Raw genomic sequence first — 21,761 nt, forward strand, 5'->3', positions numbered from 1 at the left:
AAAACAGCAACATTTTTATATTCCTTAACGGTCATTGCTTTGTCTTTGTTTTGCACTAATCACAAGTTCTCTTCTGGTTACTCAAATCCCTCTTCCAGTGACGGAATGTGCATTTCACACCTAGACCTTCAGCAGTGCTCTGTCTGAAACAATCCACTCCTCCATCTTATTATACAGAAATACAGTATTAAGAGCCGAGGAGATTCTGTGTACAGAGACGAAGTGAGGAGCGGTGGGGGGTGGGAGGGCGACCGTAGTTTTGAGGATGAGTGTCGGGATGGGCCCAGAGTTGCGCCCCCGTAGACTATCGGGTGACCGCAGGTGAATGGACCAGCGCAGAGCTCCGGCCTCACGGGGCTATGTGCAACTGCCGCCTTTCTAAAGTCCAAGATTAGTCCTGGTTTAGTCCTGATTTAATCTTGGTTCAGTCACGAATTGCCTACCCGCACTTAAAAAATCTCCACTACACCACTGGTCATTAATAATAGTAATACAAAGTAATAATAGTAAGTAAGTAAGTCTTTATTTATATAGCGCTTCCACAGACATTTTCTGTCCCCAAAGACAGGTAACAGAGCATTATTCATTCAGCACACTGGTGATGGTAAGCTACTATTGTAGCCACAGCTGCCCTGTGGTCCCTCCAACCACCACCATCACTCACACCACTTTCATACTAGGCAATGTGGGTGAAGTGTCTTGCCTAAGGACACACAATGATTAATTGATTGTATTTAACTGACCTTGACTATCAACTGTTCATGGAGACCTGTGTAGCATGTTTTAGGTTGATGCGGGGGAAACCAGACCACCCGGAGGAAACCCATCCAGACACGAGGAGAAACACGCAAACACACAGAAAGGCTCAGGCAACCCGGGGATCGAACCCAGAAGCTTCTTTCTGTGAGACATGAGTGCGAGCCACTCAGCCACCATGCAGCTGCGCCAATCCAATGATTTGGATTGGTGCAGCTGCTACATTTGCAGTTTGCTGTTTTGGTTCACTCTCTGATTGTCCAATCAGTGGGTCTGAATCCGGTGATGTCGTTTGCTGCTGGAAGACCCTGGTGACATCAACTCAAAATCTGATTGGTTGAAGCAACAGTTTCATGGACATTTATTTTGTGTTCGATGGCCTGCAGAACGGATTGTGAAGGCCTCAGGCAAACGTCTTTGACTTTAACTCTGCCTGGCAACAAATGGTGGCTGAAATGTGATTGGTCAAATACTTTAATATGAAAAAACATGTGTGGAAGCAGCACAAGCATCAGAAAAGTTCTGAAAGGATTTAATAATAATATATTTAACATCAGTCTGTGATTCAGATATTTTTTTAGGCCAGCAGAGAAGGTCTTGCAGGCCCTGACAGCCCACCACTACACTCAACACCTCCAACCTTTTTCACAAACTTTCCATCCTCTTGAGTATTAATGAATATTCCTCAGCTGGGACCATTCTGACCAAATTTTTTTCTGAACCATATGGAAGTACTACATGAGTCCTTTTTCTGTTTTCATGTGTTTCATATAATTTCCTATTCCAAGGGAATCCATCTTCTCCTCTTCTCCATCAGTGACCAACTGTGCAATTTAGCCAAATATGCTTCAGAAATCATTGTGTTACTTTGGCTGTAACTCATTTGGAAGAGTGGGCAGACCTCATTCTCTGAAAAGCATTACAACCAAACTAAAGATAAATAAATGACTAGAGCATGAAGTCATAAAGTGGAGCATAGGGCATGTTTGTTGTTTATTCAGGATTGTTAATCTGAGAAGTGTAAAGATACGCCAGCAGATCGGAAGCACAACACCATGAGTAATTATGATGAAGCTACAGCTTTTTTAGGAAACTGGGGACGATTTCAGAAGATTTTGTTCTTTATACTTTCTACAAGTGTCATTCCAAACGGACTTGGGATTTTATCTGTTGTATTTATTGTGGACAGTCCAAAACACCACTGTTCTGTTCCAGAAGTAAACCTGACAGAAGAGTGGCTCCAAGCTATCATCCCAATCAATGTGAGTTGCATCTTTGGAATTGTTTCAGCAGTTTGTGCATTTCTTTTCAAGTTCTAAATTTATATCATGTGATGTTGGAGTAAAGATTCATGAGGTTTAGTCTAAGTGTGTACAATTCAGATGGGCATAGTCCATATCGTCTGTAACTTACTTCTCAACCAGCAAGGTTCACACTCAGGGCTGGACTGGCCGTCTGGAGCAGGGGGAGTTTTCCCGCTGGACTGAGGCACTTTTTGGGGCGGCCTCTGTCAGACCTGTTGCAACACTACACACACAACACAGCACAGTGCTGCTGTAATGCTTCAGTGACTCTGAAGTATTACAGCAGCAAACACATAGCTTTACTACTCTGCTTTCACTGTGGTCCCACGCACATGTGGTCCCACGCACATGTGGTCCCACGCACATGTGGTCCCACGCACATGTGGTCCCACGCACATGTGGTCCCACGCACATGTGGTCCCACGCACATGTGGTCCCACGCACATGTGGTCCTGACCCAGTCCTCTGTCAAATGTATAGTATGATAAACAGTACATAAAATAGCATTTTTGGTTATTGTTTGTTTCAATATTATATTCTTTCTTTCATATATATATATATATATATATATATATATATATATATATATATATATATATATATATATATATATATATATATATATATTTATTTTTTTTTGTCCTGACTGACTCACACATTTTTTCACCCGGTTGCCAAAAAATCACAAACATTTACTCAACATTAAAGCTAGCACTTCTCTACATTTTGGCTATTTCTATTTTCCAAAATTAAATTAAATAGCACTTCAGCCAAAAAAACAAAAAGGCATCTAGAATCATGAAATTTCACACAGAAGATCATGACAAGGCAACATCATCCGCTCAACCACAGACTTTGCTAAACAGAACTCAACATTTTTGTAAGTACTTTTGCTAGTGGCAAAAACTGTTGTTGTGTCCCTTGGCAAGGCACTTCACCCACATTGCCCAGTATTAAAGTGGTGTGTGTGTGTGAGTGATGGTGGTCGGAGGGACCGATGGTGCAGATTGACAGCTTCACTTCTGTCACTCTGCCCCAGGGCAACTGTGGCTTCAGCAGTATCTTACTGCCACCGTGCAGAGTGAATGAAGAATGCTCTGTAAAGTGTCTTTGAGCTTTACATTTGATTTGTACACATATTCGTGGCATGCCCTCAATCAAAAAAATCTATCACATCCACAGCCCGTCTCAGAGCCTCACAAGAGCCTCACAAGGGCTGTGGAGTGAGAGTTTCAAAGAGAATCCAGAGAAATTATCAGGTGATCCCAAAAAAAGTATCTCTTGATGCTGTGAAAGCTTCTTGCATTGAATAAATGATGAGGTCATCAGGGAAGCAGAGAGCGTCATATCTGTGCCTCTGCAGAGTTCTACATGTGAGCAATTTGTGCACATCACCGGCCCGTGAGCAGGGTGAGGCAGATGTGTTGTGCTGTTTTCCTTGTACGATGGGAGGTGGGTCTCTGGAGGCGATCTGATTCCCCTGGACCCTGTATACTTTCATTGTCCCCCCAAATATTACATTATTAAGATAAGTCTGTAATATCAACTCGCACTGATTTTTATTAAATTTTTTTGTAATTGCCTTGTTCAGGGTGCTGATCCAGACCAAAAATCCCTGTTTACAATAAAGTCCTTTCAAACACTGAGTAAACACCAAAGTAAGTTACTATTTTTACAATGTGGAACAACACCCTGATCCAACCAAATGGTTAGGGATTTGATCCCATCTCAAAAGCTTTTTCCTTTTTCCAAACACTTCTCCACCTCGGCTTGTTTGTGTTGGTCATAAGGGCCATAGGTGCAGATTGGCTGTTGAGCTTCCTTCTGTCTGTAGCAACAGTCTTATCATGTTTACATGTTTGTGCGTTGTGCATAGGATGTATAAAGATGTGTAATATACACTCTGTGGTGTTGTGCTGAGGTGGTGAATGGTGTGGAGGAGCGGAGTCGCTGCAGCAGGTACAGGCTGGATGTGGTCATGGATCTGTGGGCTCAGGGCTCTGCTCCTGGAGACGTGAACCTCACCCAGCTGCAGCAGGAGCCCTGTGTGGACGGCTGGAGCTACAGCAAAGACATCTACCAGTCCACTTTAGTCACTGAGGTACCACTAAACACACACTGTTTTATAACCTGATCCTCGAAGGGTTGACCAGGTTTTGTATTCACCCTGTGTGTCTGTGTGTGTCTGTGTGGGTCTGTGTTTGTGTGTGTGTCTGTCCACCCGCAATAATTCTGCCATTTATGGACAGATTGTCACCAAATTTGGTACGTGGGTCAAGCCCCCGTGCTACAAAAAAGTTTGGTGACGATCCAAGGTCATTTGAGGTCACACGGGTCAATTGAAAGGTCACGCCATTATAAAGGATCGACAATTTCTACAATTTCTGAACCATCTGCGGCCTAAAATATTCACCCAATCATCACACAAGTTGGCACACACATAACTGTTGTACACTGGATGTTGCAGGTTGAACCCGGTCAAAGTCACTTGAAGGTCAAGGTAACCAAGGTCAAATATGCATTTTTAGTCATAACTTCACAAAAGATCGAGCTCAAGCAACAGGAGTGTCTCAAAATCTCAGAAAAATTATTATCTATTTATAATTCTATGCATTTGTATTGTCAAATATGAATAGTTTTTGAGATAATCACTAATTATAACAGTTCCTTTCTCTTTCAGTGTAGCCGTTAAAATTCTAACTGGAATGAAAGTTCCAATTTCCATTTCTTGTTTTTCTGGTGATACACAACACACTGATCTACAGTCACACAACTAACATATACACAACCCATGAAAAATGACATTTTGGTTCCACACTAGTAAACACAGACAATATCACACACATGTTCATGGGCCTGTACAGATACACACATTACATTGTGGATATAAAGATCATGTAATATGGGCTGGGCTCCTCATGAACTGTTTCTGTGGTGATGAACTGACCCTCCGATGCCTCATGGGGACCAGGTTGCTGTTTCTGATTGCACTTGTTTCACTCTGTGGCCCGTCGGTCAAATGTAACAATTTTTCTCTCCTTTTTACTGTTTTAGTCCTGGTTTAGTCCTAGGCTAATTCTGGTTGAATCCTGTTCGCCTCACTGGTTCTAGTTGGTTTGGCAATTTGGCAAAGCAATATTGGTAAAGTTTGAATTTTTCACAAAAATCGTAGTGTGGCAAGAGTGGCTTTGAGGATCTAAGCTGAAGGAACTCTTACCTGCAGTTCTGTGGCCGAGCTGGCAGACTAGTTTAGCACTGCCTTCTCTGTTCTCTTCTCTTTTGCCCACATGCATTTCCGGGTCCCTGTGTAAGCTGCTCCTTCCTCCATGACCTATAGCCCTTATTCATGAAACTATCCAAATTTCTAAATCATTGATCCTTTGAGTGCCTCTGTCTGACTGTGAGCCCAGCGTCGCTTCACTCTCGCAACAAGCTGAGCTTCACGGCACATTCTCGTGTGCTCTAGTCCTTGGCGACAGGTAAGGAATGCCTACTGCTCCTGTTCGTTCACACAAATGTCCAAATTGTCACATGGTCCATGTTTTTCATAGTTCCTCTGCTTGGCTGTATCATTGTGCATTGAGCCACGTGCGGCTCACCGTGCGCCTTCGTCTGCAGTGACAGGTAATGAATGCCCAGTACTCCTTCATTCATTCATCCATGCCCAAATTCTTATGAGTTCCTTTTCTTAGTTCCGTGGGTGGACCAAATCAGTCCCTCGCTCTATAAGCTCTATTCACGCTTCTGTCACAAACCAGGAAGATGTTTAGAAAGATGCAATTACAACTTCCCAGGCTCCTTTTTTTTTCATCTCCATGTCATTGTAGTGTTCCGTTCTGTTCGGCTCAACAATTCCAACCGCACCTCAGTTTTAATCATTTCCCCACTGACACAAATCTGAGTGCACTGGGTACATGTGATTAGAAGAGACGAGGCGCCAAATTCCAGATGACTCCAAACAGCAAATATGTCTGCAGTCGTCATTTTACCTCTGATCACATTTACATCAGAGGGTTTTATTTCTGTTGGTTTTAATAGATCCATGTTAGACGAGCCCATTGTCAAAAACTACACTGGAAGTTGTAATGGCATCTTTCTAAACGTCGTCCTGGTTTGTGATGTAAGAGTGAATAGAGTCTATTGAGCTTTACTGTGTGCTGCTGTGTACCTAAACCATGAAACAGGTAACCAAAGCCCTACCTCAAAATAATACATTGTGTAAATGAACCTAAATCACTGTCTGCTTATAGCTGCTGCATGACTGGCAGCTCACAAAGGTGCCGTGTGCCGGTCCGTGCTGTTGGGCCCACATCTGTAGCAGCAGTAATCTACATAATGATCCAGTCTGGGATTTTGCACTATCGTCTCCAGCCGTGGTGTCAGCAGTGGTCAGGAGTGGCACAGGGCACGGCACCTCTGCTGTTTTGCTATATATATATATATATATATATATATATATATATATATATATATATATATATATATATATATATATATATATTTTTTTTTTTTTTTTTTTTTTGCCTAGTTTTAATGTTGTAGTTATTTTAATTAAATTAAAATGTGTTTCTTTTAAATTTTAAACCTTTCTCTCTCTTCCTTTGATATACTTACCTGCAGTGTTGGGGAGTAACAGATTACATGTACTGACATTACGTAATCAGAGTACAAATTATGAGTAACTGTATTCAGTTACAGTTACTGTTTCAGTGAGTGGTAATTGGATTACAGTTACTTTGTTGAAATAAATGGATTACATGGTGGTATTTTCCTGTTTTCACATTTTGGGCTAAACCAGGATTAAAACCAGGACTAAACCAGGACTAAAATCAGGACTAAAACCAGGACTAAACCAGGACTAAAACCGGATTAAAACAGGACTAAACCAGGATTTAACAGGACTAAACCATGCTGCATGGACCGTGTTTCCTCGTCTTCTATCAATAATATTTTTTATATGGTTCAGTAAAATCTGGGCTTTTTATTTTCTTTTATCAGACAAAACATCTTATGTTATGATTTCCTCGTTTTTGCTTCTCTACAGTAAATCAAGTAATCAAAAGTATTCAGATTACATTACTTACTTTAAGTAATTTAATGGATTACGTTACTACATTGTAACGGGTATGTAATCTGTAATCTGTAGGGGAATACATTTTAAAAGGAACCTTCCCAACACTGCATATATACCCAAAAATAGCAATAATTTCAAATATTTGTGCAGAGAAACACAAATCTATTACAGAAACCTTTTTTAATTGATGAACTCTTTATTTTACAAAATATTATTAATATTATGAACAACCTGAAACTTTAAGAAAAATCCAATTTCAACACAATGTTTTAACATGAACTTGTATGCAAATAGGAATACATCCATTTTCCTTGGAAAATCCTGCACTCGGCTCCACTTTTCTCATTTCCACAGTCAAAACGATCGTCCTTTAAGAGCATTTGGAAAAAGACAAGTCTTCATTTGTGCTGCTCTGGTGGGAGGGGCCACGTACAGAGACGCTGCTATGATAAACACCACAGAAAATTACCAATATTTTAATAGAAATTATCATTAAAATATTTTAGTTGAGGGCGAGATAAAGGTCTTTGAGGGCCGGATCCGTATGTTTGACACCCCTGATATACAGGCTCAGGAAACTTTTAAAGATGTTTTGAACTAGTTGATTAAGATGTCACGCCATGACTTTCCAGTGCTTTTTCACAGTATTCAAATTTTCTGAGACACAGAAAATCAAAAAATTCAAATCGTCAAAATTCAAGAACCACAATGAGTCATGAGTCTATATAATATATGGGTTGGGACAAAAGTGATGATATAATTTTTTTTTTTTTTTTCAGTGGACTAGTACAGTATAATTTCATTCTGTCCTTGGGCAAGACACTTCACAAGAAAGAATGCAAGTCAATGATTGGTGTTGGTCTCTCTAAACCTCCTCCACATACTTGTCTCTAGTTTGACCTGGTGTGCGGCGACCAGTGGAAGCAGCCGTTCACGTCAACCCTTTATTTCATCGGAGTTCTAATTGGATCCTTCATTTCTGGACAGCTCTCCGACAGGTACAGCGTGAATAATACACGATGTAAACAATTTGTATTTAACTGTTGATTTATTGTATTTTAATAGATTTGGGAGGAAGCCTATATTTTTTATTACTTTGGGAATGCAGGCGTTGTTCACTTTTCTTCAAATGTTTTCGTCTTCATGGGAGATGTATGCAGCCCTGATGTTTTTCAGTGGACTGGGGCAGGTCGCTAACTATGTGGCGGCGTTTGTTCTGGGTGAGTACAATCAGCACAAGTTTAGAAACAGGTAATACTTTCTGTTTTGTTTTTGTTTTTCAGGGGTGGAGGTGTTTTCTGGAAACGTGCAGACGGCGTACACCACTGTGGGCGTGTGTCTGGGCTTCGCTACAGGATACATGCTGCTCCCGCTCTGTGCATATTTCATCAGACAGTGGAGATTTCTGGTCCTGGTCGTCTCTTTACCCGGAGCTGTCTTTATCCCCCTCTGGTGGTAGGATGGAATTTTGCAGAATGTTCCTTTAAGTATAGTTTAATAGTGGGGACATTGACTTCATTTCATCTTTTTCATTTTATTTATTTGTTTGAGCCAGGTACAACAAAATAAAAAATAAAAAAAACCCAAAAAAACATATTTCTGACCTGGTGCTCAAAAGGAGTAGGATGAAGTTTAAAAAACTTATAGTGTTCAACCCCGATTGTTTTACATAATCACATGGGTCACACTTTTTTTCTTTTTTTTTTACCTTAACATCTTTGGAGTGCTTACCTGTCATTATGCATAACATAAATATACACACATATATACAAAAACATATACACACATACATACAGTACTTTCCACACTATTAGGTGCACTCAAAAGCCTCCAACCCCACCAAAAAACGGACTGCGCGCCCACAATCCAGAACGCCCTATACACAAATCCACTCGGGTGTCCCAGGACGACTTCAATAAACTACAAAGTCGCACCACCCGCAGCACACGCAAACACACACGGAGCAGACAGCGACCGCACAGCGACAACACCCGCAGACACACTCATCACTCCACGCCGACGAGGAACGGAACGGAGGAACGAACCGAAAAAGCGAGTGCAATGTGCCACTTCTAGACACGACTGAACAACTGCGTCACTACGAACACGCTGACAATCCAGCGGTCCCAGACAGCACCCTCCCTACACGCCACAACTGAACAAAGCCCAGAAACGCCACAAACAAAGTCCAACTGACCCATCCAACGGTTGTGTTTCCTTTAAAGTCCGGTGCGGTTTATTTGTGAAAAAAGTTTGAAAATAGACCATTTAATGACAGTGCACCTTATAATCCAGAGCGCCTAATAGTGCAGAAAATAAGGTACATAAATACATACATATATACCTACATACATACATACATACATGCACGCATCAAAGATATCCAGTACATATATTCAGTATAAATGTTTATACACATATGCATAACACACATACACATACACGCACAAATATATTTTCATTTATGGTCATACTAACTAATAATAATGTTAACATAGGCACAAAGTTTATCATTTATGACCTACAAAATAAACAGTAATGAGAATGAAAAATTTAAGGATTTTTTTGTTTTCATTTATGGTCGTACAAACTAATAATTGTAATGAAGAAAGCACAAAGGTTTATCGTTTATGATTGTAAAAAATAAACAGACTTGACAACAATATTATAAAGGTAGAGTAAATTTCAAACTTCATCAACACGATCTGTTTCCCCAGATACCAGGTACACATGTTCAAATGAAATACAACTATGAAACACTGACTATTGTAATGTTGATCTGTCTAAAACACTAGAAATGACGACCAAATTTGTTTATATTATGTTTATATTTTGTTAGAGAGCACAATGAGCCTCAGACAAGTCTTTCATTTTCTGCACTGAAATCCAGTTTGTTTAAATCAAAAACGACTCTACTTTTTAAACCAACAGTTAAGTCATAATTAATTTATTGGCTGAACCAACTACAGGCACCAATTTTAGTTGCTCCTCACAAAAAAATCTGACTTAACTCCTGGCAGGGTTCTCCAGTGTCACTGAGGGATGGATCAAATTTAAGAGCATGTGTCTATAAATGGAAAATAAAATCTAAATCTCAGTTTTCATTTCAAGTTCATTTTTGACTATGTAATGTCAAGTTTGATAGACCAAGCAGTATCCATCCAGCTATCATAACCCCTTTGCCTGTCATGACATCTACCCTTCAGATAGATCTCTAATAATCTGGCCAGAACAGAACCATCTTCACTCTCAAACTTTTGTCCAGTTGACAAAATTGAATTTTTCATTTGCATCTACCTGAATAATACAGGATGTTGTGATATTGTCTAAAACTGAACAAATATAAATGGTGGCAAAACGTTACAGAACTCATTATTTTAACTTTTTTAAATTTAACCTTTTTTATTTGTGTATCCAGGATCACACCAGAGTCTCCTCGCTGGCTGCTCTCTCAGGGCAGGGTGGAGGAGGCAGAGGACATCGTGAAGAAAGCTGCTGTCATGAACAAAGTCAATGCTCCATCAGTCATATTTGAAAAATATATGGTAAGTTAACTCAGTGTAACAAAATATTAATTGGACGCAGACAACGGAAAAAAGAAGTGTTTTTTATTGAAGTTTGGCTGAGGTGGGGGTTGATCAGAAGACCATTGGGTGGTGAGTGGAATGTGGAGTGTATTCTCATGGAGGCAGGAACCTTGAGATTCACAACAGTAGGATTGAGGATCTTTTCAGTTTCAAAAGGACCAATACAACAAGCAGCTGGTTCCTTAGAGTCAACTTTTAAAGGAACAGTCTTTACTGAAAAGCCAAACTTTCTTACCTGACCAACAGGCAGGTGTAGGGCCCCAGTGTTGAGCAGCAATCTGTTGGTTGCATTCAGCAGTGTGAAGAAAGGCGACATTCCTAGACACATTCTGCAATCTGGCAACAGCAGTGCAGGTGGTTCTTGACAAAAGGCACTGCAATATCTCTCACCTGTTCAGGAAACATAGGAAGAAGATTCAAAGAGAGACATACTGATAGCAGCAGAGAAGAGAGCTGTAGGAGATGAAATCCAGAAGAAATGCTTGCACCCAATGCTTGAAAGAGACTCCTACTGACTTGTGAGCTCCTCCACAGAAGCTTACGAAGAGCCACAAAGTGTACAGGTTTGGAAGAACCATCCGCAATGTGAGTTAATAGAGTTAAATTTGGAAGAAGACAGACCCGAAACAAAATCACGAGTGATCGATGTGAGACCATGGCTGGTGGCTTTCCCCCTAGCAGAGATTGTGCAGGCTAAAACATAGCCTCTAGTGTCTCTGTATGTAGTTGGCTGCACTTTGAGTACGGAAAGACTGATGAACAAAGAGACAGGGAGCAGGTCTATTACCTGGATTGGGGTCTGTTCTCTGGACTTCTCTGACTATGCTCTCATACTCCCAAGTTATCAACGCCACAATACAAAATGGCGGGAGGATAGTCTCAAAGGAGTCAGGTGAGTATAAGGACCAAACTTGGCGGGACAAAGCATTAGGTTTATCATTTCTCAAAGCTGGACTGTAAGTGAGAGTGACGTTAAACGCCTTGCGAGCCAACCTGAAGTTGAGCAGTTTAGCTGACTGAACATCTGACACATATTTGTGGTCAAACAAACAACAAACAACACAAAGAGGTTCAGTGCCTTCTCAATAATACCTCCATTCTTTTAATGCCAATTTCACAACTTAAAGATCCTTGTCCCCAATGGAGTAATTGCATTTGACTGGAGACAGGTGATGTGAAAAAAAGATACACGGGTGTAACTTTTGCTGTAACTTCAAGGAGGTCGGTAATGTTGTATGGTCTGTGTGGTGGGAGAAACAAAACCTCTTTGATAAAAAAAAAAAAACAAACCTCTGCCAGGGTATGGTATTCTTTAGAAACTTTGGAGCGGTCTGGCGTAGTGGCAGACTGTAGCATGGGTTCCACTTGAGGAGACTGACCTGAGGTGTGAGTAGAAGACAAAGGAAACACATGTTGGGTGGGTTTCTCCCTTCTCACAAAGACGACTCTCGATTATGATGACTGAAAATAAGGGAGTCAAGATGATCACATTATCATATCTTTGAGAGCAAGTTCCTTGAGTTGTTCAGACAATCCATTGACAAAGACACTTTGAAGCTGACCTTAGGGCTAAGAAGGACAGAAGGACAATGATCAAACTGTAGAATCTTCTAAATTTGAAGAAAGTTTTGGTGCTGTTTAGCTTGAGAAATTTGGAGGAGAACCAGGAGTTACTGTTGACAGAGAGTAAAGGTGTTGTAGTTGGAAGGTCTATGGTGCGTTCAGACCGTGGCATCAGGACATGCAGAGTATATGGGGGATCTGTGTCTAGGCTCGTCCAACATTTCTGTCATTGCTTTTTAAGTATTCATACGTCGTGTCAAGCGTTCACAGGCGTCAGATGTAAAAAATTAGAACTTTTGGCAAAATCTGCTGTGCATCAAATGTCTAACACCATTTTTTCTTGAGAGATGCAAATGGTTTTATAATGTGATATTTTGTGATTTTACAGTTTTGTGTTGATTATGTTGCTGCTACTTTGGCCAGGTCTGTCTTGAAAAAGAGTTTCTGAATCTCAGTGGGACCTCCTGGTTAAATAAGTAAATAAATAAAAAGCGTGGAACCTGTTTGAAACGATCATTGTGGTTGTATCAAAATAGAGTTTGGACATTTGCGAAACAGCCTGTAGCAATGTCTTTTGTTTTTTTTTTTCAGGCTGAAGAAAATACAGCCAACAAGAGTCACAAACGGTTTACAGTAATTGATCTTTACTTAAATCAGGAAATGAGAGGTCCATCACTAATCCTGGCTCTGATCTGGTGAGTAAGTCTAAATCTCGAATAGGAGCCGAAATTGTCCTTCCAGCCTGTGAACATCTCTGGGGGTCCTATGCGAACATGCCAATTTCAATATAAAGGGGCCATATTTCTTTACTGTCAAGCGAATTTAAATAGTTTCTTTGTCCAGGTTTACTGTGGCGATGGGTTATTATGGTCTGTCATTAAACACGTCCAAACTCAGCACGGACCCATTTCTTGCTTGTTTCATCTCAGCTGCGGTGGAGGTCCCGGCCTACATCGCCTGCTGGTTTGCCATAAAGTTCTGGCCCCGGAGACCCACTGTTATCTCCTTTATGATACTGGGAGGAGTGGCTCTTTTGACTATTCAGGCAGTCCCTCCATGTAAGTACTACCGACAATCCTGTGTAAAAAATGGCTGTTGGGTGGTTGGTTTCAGGTCGTCAAATCTAGCCAATTGATCAAAAGGCTGGACAAATGATTACTCCCTTTTCTCCCTAGCTCTATCAGCAGTGTCATTTGCTCTTGAGATGTTCGGCAAATTTTGCTTTACCATAACTGCAGCTATGGCTTATCCATGTACTGCAGAAATGTACCCAACGTTCATCAGGAACACAGCAACGGGAACCTGTTCCACCATCTCCAGAGTCGGGACCAGCATTGCACCTTTTATCTTTGAACTGAGTGAGTCAAACATACTTGACAATATGCAAACAGACATTATTATCACATAATTAAGTAATAATAAAAAAAGAGCCTGGACACAATGACCCTCTACATATCTCCAAACAGAGAATGACACTAAATATGTGCACAGGTCTGATCTATCAATCAGTAACAAAGTGATTCTCACATGTTTAGCCATCAGTGAGCTGGACTTAACCAGGACTGCACCACAACTGAACCAGACTTAACCAGGACGGTGAGCAGACCTGAGCTGCAGACGGCACAGTCAGTCACAGGATTTGAGAAATTTGATTTGAGAAAATAAGTTCAGTTTCAAAGGGGGAAATCACTTTACAATCCTAACATCTCATTTGAATGTAGACATGTGCAAATTATTCAAGCACTACTGAATAATTTTCTTATTATTTGGATTTTTTTTATTATTATTATTTTTTTTATAATTTTATCCTGGGCGCATTGAAACATCCTAAAAGGAAAACAGCAAAACACTGGGTGAACATATTTAAGCCAAAATGTTCAAATAAAGAACTATTTAGGAGCCAAAACCCTTCATATATTGTTCATTATTGTTAATCTTGATTAAAGCTGCATTAAAATAAACATAAAGTAGCTGTAAAAGACCAAGGTGATAGACCTTTATCTTATAAGTGGAAGGTTGAACCAGTGCATACTGTTGTGTTGTTGGACACTTCACCCACCTCGCCTGTGTGCTGTATGAAGCTGGAAGATGTTCATCAGAGTTAGACGTGGGTGAAGACTCCGCAATACATCTGTTACCATGGAGCTCCATGAAAAGGTTTACTAAGTTGATTATTTCTTTATACACCTGAATAACAAAATGCATTGGAATTTCATGCCCACATACTTTTACACCATAAACTGATGGACAAATAATGCAGATAGACAAATGGGCAAATAACACTTGCTCGCAGTGGGCTTTTTCATGCAAAAACTAATAATGTGGTTCATTTGGTCAGGACAGTGCATGTTAATGAGTACACATGATGAACGTGCTGAAAACATGGGCACTACAGTCATGGACTAAAGTCCATTCATCCCACAGCTGCCCTTGAAAACATTCTCAGCTCTGGAGGCAAGGTGGATGAAGTGTCTGGCCCAAAGACACAACGCAGGTCTAAGTGTGGTTTAAACCGCTGACTTTTTGGTTGGTAGACGAGCCACTGCTCTCTGAAAAACTGTTTGGTACAAATCCTTCAAACAATAATTATGTGTGTCTTTCAGGTGTCCATTTTAAATACCTCCCTTATTTATTTCTGGGGTCAGTGTCAGTGACTTCGGCGATCTCTGTATTGTTCCTTCCAGAGACGTTTGGACATCCTCTCCCAGAGACAATTGATGATATGCACAAGTTTAAAAGGTGAGCTGTAGAGTGTTCTCCCATCTTTTATACTATTTATTTGGTATATCACAAAGTATTATGACATTTTTGGCCAGGTTTTTCAGAAAGAGGAGAGCAGCCGATCAGCTCTCTCCCTTTGTTTCTCTCTTTTGTACAAGTTTATTACAGATAAATTTCCATCCAGGAAATATATATTGAAGCACGTAACTTTTTACATGTGTGTTTTCTTGGCGTCTTCTTCATTAATCCATTAAACTATCTCTATGGTCAAATTGCTGGTCTGATCTGAATCAGAATGTTTTTTCAAGTTGTTTTTGTGCAGTAAAAACACCTTTCTGTGGGTCAGTGACGTCTCTCATACTGTCAAATGGAGTCAATATGATTAACTGAGATTCACGAGCAGGACGACACCTCAAATCACCCAGAAGCCCTATTTATACAAGCCTCTCCCGACAACACCATCTGGCCCATGTCTCTTGTTCATCTTCCAGCCTGTAGCTCCATCTACAGAGGGGGGCCTGAATTGACTGGACTGACCACCCAGAGCCCCCATCTCCCTCAGTCTCCACACAGCCACATCTGCACATATTTATACATATATATACAATTGTTGTGTTGTGGTCTTTGGTAGTGAACCACCTTTTAATTCATACAATTATGATTATAGAATTATTATTATTATTATTATTATTATTATTATTATGCATGTTCACTAGACTCACTACAGTTTAAGTTGTTCCTGTTACAATCCAGCTGATCACCAACCACCCGCAGATCGTCTACTGGACCCTCAAAGCATATACTGCCATTGTGCCTCTTGACAATACACTCCATTCACCTGACAATCTGTGACAGTTTTTTTTTTTTTTCTCTTTCTCTTTAATTTCCTACAGGTTGAGCTGTTCTTGTGCCAGTCAGAAGACTTTATCAAATCCTGTAGATGTTTTGGAAACTAAACTGTGATAAGTATCAGCAGTAACTGTGGTCTGTATCATACGATTATGTTAAGGGACATTTTTTCCCAGTCCAGTGTTATAAATCTCCTTCACAGCCAAGTGTGTGTGTATTTAAATATAAAATAAAATAAAATGCATACTTGTATTGTTTTAACAATTTAATAAAACTAAAGAATTGTTTCTCCAAGTGTCTTGTTATAAGCTTCACACCTTTGTTATTTGGACTATGCACCACTCGGGACCCTGTGTGAACATGACATTTTCCCTGTGAAGGGGCCTTATTTCTTTAGTTCAAAGTGAGTGAGTTTAGTGTGGCGATGGGTTATTATGGTCTGTCAGTGCTCACATCCAAACTCAGCGTGGGCCCCTCTCTCTGTGTTTCATGTCAGCTGCGGTGGAGGTCCCGGCCTACATCACCTGCTGGTTTGCAAAAAAGTTCTGACCCTGGAGACCCAACAGTATCTCCTTTACGTTAGTGGGAGGAGTGCAATTCAGGCAATCCCTCCAAGTAAACTAAGTACTGACAATACAGTGTAAAAATCACTTATTGGAAAAAAATAAAATAAGTAAAAATACGTGTTTATAACATATTATAATCAGTGTTGGGAAGATTACTTTTAAAATGTATTCCCCTACAGATTACACATTACATACCCCAAAATGTAGTTTGTAACATAATCCATTAAATTACTGAGTAACGTAATCTGAATACTTTGGATTACTTGATATTGTCATGCTTTTTAAAACTACATGAATGTAGTGAGTACATCCTGAAAATTCATGTTTGTTCTCTTCACGTTGTCTGTTGAGCCCAAGTCTCCATGAACAGACAACTGTTTGCTGTAGAGAAGCAAAGACGAGGATCTTAACATGATGTTAAAAGAAATAAAAAGTCAGTTTTTCCTTAAGCATATTAATATTATTGATAGAGAAATGTTTTCTATATGAGGTCACTGCTGCCTTAAATTATGTCCACCCTACTGTTAGGTGTCATATTGTTTAGACCAGGTTTTACTCCTAGTTTAGTCCTCTCTAGTCCTGCTTTTAGACCTGGTTTAGTCCTGGTTTAGTAATGGTTTAGACCTGGTTTAGTCCTGGTTTAGTCCTAGTTTATTCCTAATTTATTCCTGGTTTTAGTCCTTCTTTTAGATGTGGTTTATTCCTGGTTTAGACTTGGTTTAGCCCTGGTTTTGGTCCTGGATTTAGTCCTGGTTTAGTTTAGTCCTGGTTTAGTCCTGGTTAGCCCAAAATGTGAAAACAGAAAAATACCGCCACGTAATCCATTTATTTCAACAAAGTAACTGTAATCCAATTACCACTCACTGAAACAGTAACTGTAACTGAATACAGTTACTCATAATTTGTACTCTGATTATGTAACTCCCGTACATGTAATCTGTTACTCCCCAACTCTGATTATAATAAGGTTAAACAAACCAATTACACCAGATTTATTTTCCACAAATGAGTTTCTTTAATTGCAGCTTTGTTATTAAATCTTTATTTCAAAATAAAATATGTGCAAACATAGAAAAAGCACTCTCAGAAACATCTGTTACTTTTATTCCTGTTAGCAAACTGCCAAAAATGTTGATATGATCAGGTCATTGTATGAAAGTAGTAAGTTTGTTGTGTGCCTTTCTTAAAAAATGCAGAAAGTTGGAAGCGCACCGAGTGGTCGAGTGTCCTGGAGGGTTTGTGGGTTTGGAGCAGGTCTGAGAGGTACTGAGGGGCCTGGGCGTGGATGGACTTTTACACGAGGAGAAGAACCTTGTAATGGATCCGACAAGCAGGCCATATTGCTTTTATTGTATTGCCATATATTTTAGACCAGTGTATATCGTTCTGTTCTTGGGAAGACACTTCACTCACACTGCCTAAGTACAGTAAGATGTTGGAGGGACAGCCACGTTTGTTTGGAGCAGCCACAGGTTTACCAGTAGAGGGCAGTGTCGCACTAATCCAAGCATCCAAAGTGCAGTCATGGGCTCATTTCCATCCATCTCCCTGAAATACCCTCATTCATACACCATTGTACTTACAGAAGAATATTATACTTTTTTGAATACCTATTGAGCTATATCATTTGTAATATAGCGTATAAGGAAAGGCAAGTTTATTTGTATAGCACAATTCGTACACAAAGTAATTCAAAGTGCTTTACAGAATAAGAAATACATTAAAATCACAATAAAAACAAATCAAAACATAAATAATCATCATAAAATTAAAGATTAAAATTAAAAGAGGGAGAGAGAGACATTAATTACATAAATTAGAGAGAAGAGCATGGAATGAAAATCTTTCAGTTATTTGCACAGTTAAACAGAAATGTTTTGAGTCTGGATTTAAACAGCGTCACAGAAGAGTCTGTCTCACATGTTCAGACTGTTCCAGGTTTTAGCTGCATGAACCTGAAACTCTGACTCCCCTTGTTTAGTCGTGACTCTGGGCACCAGCAGGAGGCCGGTCCCTGAGCTCCTCAGAGTGTGAGATGGTTCATATGACACTAACATGTCACAGATGGACTTTGGTGCTCGGCCATGAAGAGACTTGTACAAGCAGAGCAGCTTTAAAGTCTCTGAGCCACAGGAGCCAGTGCAGAGACCTGAGCACAGGACTCATGTGCTCGTACTTCCTAGTTCCAGACAGGACCTGAACTGCAGCGTTCTGGATGTTCTGGATGTTCTGGATGTTCTGCAGCGTCTCACAGCTCGTTTGGAGAGACCAGTGAGCAGAACATTACAGTATCTAACCTCCTGGAGACAAATGCATGGATAAGTTTCTCCAAGTCTGCTTTAGACAGTAAACCTTTGATTTTTGCTATGTTTTTTAGATGGTAAAAGGCTGCAGATGTTATTGATTTGATGTTCCTGTTAAAGTTCAAGTCTGAGTCCATTATTACCCCGAGATTTCTTCCCTGATTTGAAGGTTTTAGAGAGAGAGACTGGAGGTGATGCTGACACTGTCTCTTTGTTTCTGTGGACCAAACACTATGACTTCTGTCTTGTCTGAGTTTAGCTGGAGAAAGTTGTTTTGCATCCACACACTGATCTGTTGGATGCAGTGGCAGAGTGAGTCCACTGTTCCATAGAGTCCTGCTCCCAGTGAGTATTAGTGAGTATAAGTATTCATTTGGTCTTGAAGAAAACGTAGCTCATCATATATTGTACTCATTTAGTTCATTGTACACCGTAATACTGAGCCAAAACAACTATAGGAAATACAAAAGCGTGACTTCAGGGGCAAGTCTCGACCCTTTGCAGTGCCCCTAAAACATTTCAGCACCTTTAAAAGTAAGGTTTTTGTTATTTTATTGAGCTGAGTTTTCTTAGTCTAAGCAGATGTCAGACTTCAGTATCTGCGCTGAAATAATCCCTATCTTGCAGCGGTTTAACATTTAAATGAGTTTATATGAGATTACTCTCCTCTTTCTGTTTCTCTCTATGGAAGATAATTAAATTCATCAGATTTTGAATTTTAAATGCCATTGAATTTCTACTTTGATTTTTTTTTTTACTCTGAAAAACAAAACAAACAAAAAAACAACAAAAAAAACATGTTTGAATTATTTTTATTCAGAATTTTAGTGGCTGAAATTTTAAGTGTACATTTTGAAAGTGTTTCAAATTCAGTATTTAAAAAAAATAAATAAATCTTTTAAATATTCAGCACAAATATTTTCAAGCAACCAAAGTCAACAGTCAAAAAAAAAAAAATAATAATAATAATAATCGCAGCAAAGATCCAAGATGCCAAGGCAGAAATAATCGATCCAAAGTGATCCGATCTGACTTAGTAACAACAAGCAGGAAATGGTGCAGTGAAGAGATCTAATTGGTCAGAATTAGCCTTATCAAAACCTCATCTATTTTATTTCTTAAATGTAAGCCCCGCCCACAGAAGAGAACGACCAATAGGAAACAGCCTCTTCCCCCCTCACTCACACAGGATCGATTGCTTCTGCCTTGGCTTTTTGGCTCTTCGTTGAGAAACTTTTCACTGCGAATTTTTCACTCCGAATTTTGACTGTTGAATTTGAGGGCTTGAAAATATATGTGCTGAATATTTAAAAGGTGAGATTTTTTATTTTTATTTTGAATACTGAAAATGTACACATATAATTTCAGCAATTAAAATTCTGAATAAAAATAATTCAAACATCTTTTTTCAGAATAAAACTATCAAAAGTGAGAAATTCAGCTGTATTTAAAATTTAAAATCTACAGGAACAAACGATGGATCTTCCCCATCTCCGCGGACACGTCTCTGGTCTCTCCTCTGTTTGTGAAGCAGGCACGAGCGCTCTCTGTCAGCCAATAGCGCTGCGTATCTCTGCTCTAAGACCCGCCTCCTTCCCTCTGATTGGTCAGAATCACGTTGCGCACACGCACAGCAGAGGAAGCGCTATCTTTTGTAAACAACTTTTGGGCCTGCTCCTATCGACAGAAAACAGACTTTTAATAGTTTGAACCACCCATAAATGATGAAATTGACCTTATGTCATAAAGTGACTACTTTCTGACTACAGCATGGAGTAGACCGAGGAGAAAAACGGGATTCAGAGCCAGATCTACAGGCAATGTAAGTCACTTTGTAAGAATGACTTAGACTTAGACAAACTTTATTGGTCCACAAATTATTTAAACACAGGAGCTCACACTTCAGAGCATAATATAATAACAAAGAGTAAAAAATATAAATGGCAATAATACATTCTAAATAAAAATAAAAATAAAAATAAAAAATTTGCTAGAGACAGGTGTCAAATAAGGCATAATTATATATAAATATAAATAAATGTAAATATATAAGTAAAAATAAAATAGAAAAACAAGCAATAAAATATAAAATCTCAGCTACATACAAGAGGTCACAGGAAGACAGTGCAACAGTGATATGATTATTGACAGGACATAGGGTTATCTGTTACATAAGGGTGTGTTGTTGTACAGTTGTAGGGAGTATTATCTCTCTAAAATCTGGTGCAGTGGGTGAGCAGGAGTGTTCTTGTTCGAGAGCAGATTGTCCAGAATGTCAGTGTTCTGTCATCAACCTCTGTGTTTCATGTATGCATGTGTGTACGCATGTCACAGAAAACAGGATAGAATATATTGAGGACTATTGGCTATATGAAAAAAATTACCAGCTGGTCCCTTACTATCATGTACCAACCCTGTGAAATTTTAGTCATTTTCGATCATTACTTTTTAAATTATAGCTCATTTAGTGAGAATAATCTACAGCTGTTTTCTTGGATGTCAGATAATTTATCACAGATACCTTGTCACATTAAAATTATTATCAAACCATTTTATTCAGTCTTTAAATGTTTAGTGACCTTAGCTGTCGGAATAAAACATAGTACATGGTCACTGTATACTCGTGTCATTGTGTCTTGCACTATGACAAAACCTCAAAAACGCAAATGTTCAAGATACAATTAAAAAATTGAAGGAGCTTCATAAAATACATATAAACATATGTATTTTTTGAAGCTCCATATGAAAGGTCTTTTTCTGGTCTTTCAGGAAAAAAATTATTCCACATTTTTTTATCACTACCCACATGCTATAAATTGCATGTGAAAATCGGATCAGGTTGCGTTTTCTTGTTTTTAACAGGACCCTCACACATAACCTACTTCAAATTTTCAATATTTGGTGATTTTTTTTTTTTTTACAGTCCATATCTTGATTCTCAAAAAAAATGTAAGGGTCTCCAACACCTACAAGTGGGTTTCAAAAGGGGTTAAAAATGGTACACCAAGGAAATGAATGATTTTTTTTTTTTTTTCATA

At 39.3% G+C, this 21,761-nt stretch overlaps 1 protein-coding gene across 1 annotated transcript; it reads left to right on the forward strand.

The window, feature by feature from the left end:
- Nucleotides 1–1,811: 1,811 nt before the first annotated feature.
- LOC110153981 (organic cation/carnitine transporter 2-like) lies at nt 1,812–16,048 on the forward strand. Its single transcript, XM_020917914.2, has 11 exons — nt 1,812–2,018; nt 3,982–4,161; nt 8,029–8,132; nt 8,200–8,354; nt 8,418–8,589; nt 10,553–10,679; nt 12,876–12,979; nt 13,128–13,342; nt 13,460–13,642; nt 14,888–15,023; nt 15,899–16,048. The coding sequence occupies exons 1-11, from the start codon at nt 1,812–1,814 to the stop codon at nt 15,966–15,968; spliced, it is 1,653 nt and encodes a 550-aa protein (XP_020773573.1). The 3' UTR covers nt 15,969–16,048.
- The last annotated feature ends 5,713 nt before the right edge of the window (nt 16,049–21,761 follow it).

Source organism: Boleophthalmus pectinirostris, unplaced genomic scaffold (assembly GCF_026225935.1).
Source record: "Boleophthalmus pectinirostris isolate CB_2022bp ecotype Guang Dong unplaced genomic scaffold, ASM2622593v1 HiC_scaffold_12, whole genome shotgun sequence".
In the NCBI taxonomy this organism is placed as follows: Eukaryota; Metazoa; Chordata; class Actinopteri; order Gobiiformes; family Gobiidae; genus Boleophthalmus; species Boleophthalmus pectinirostris.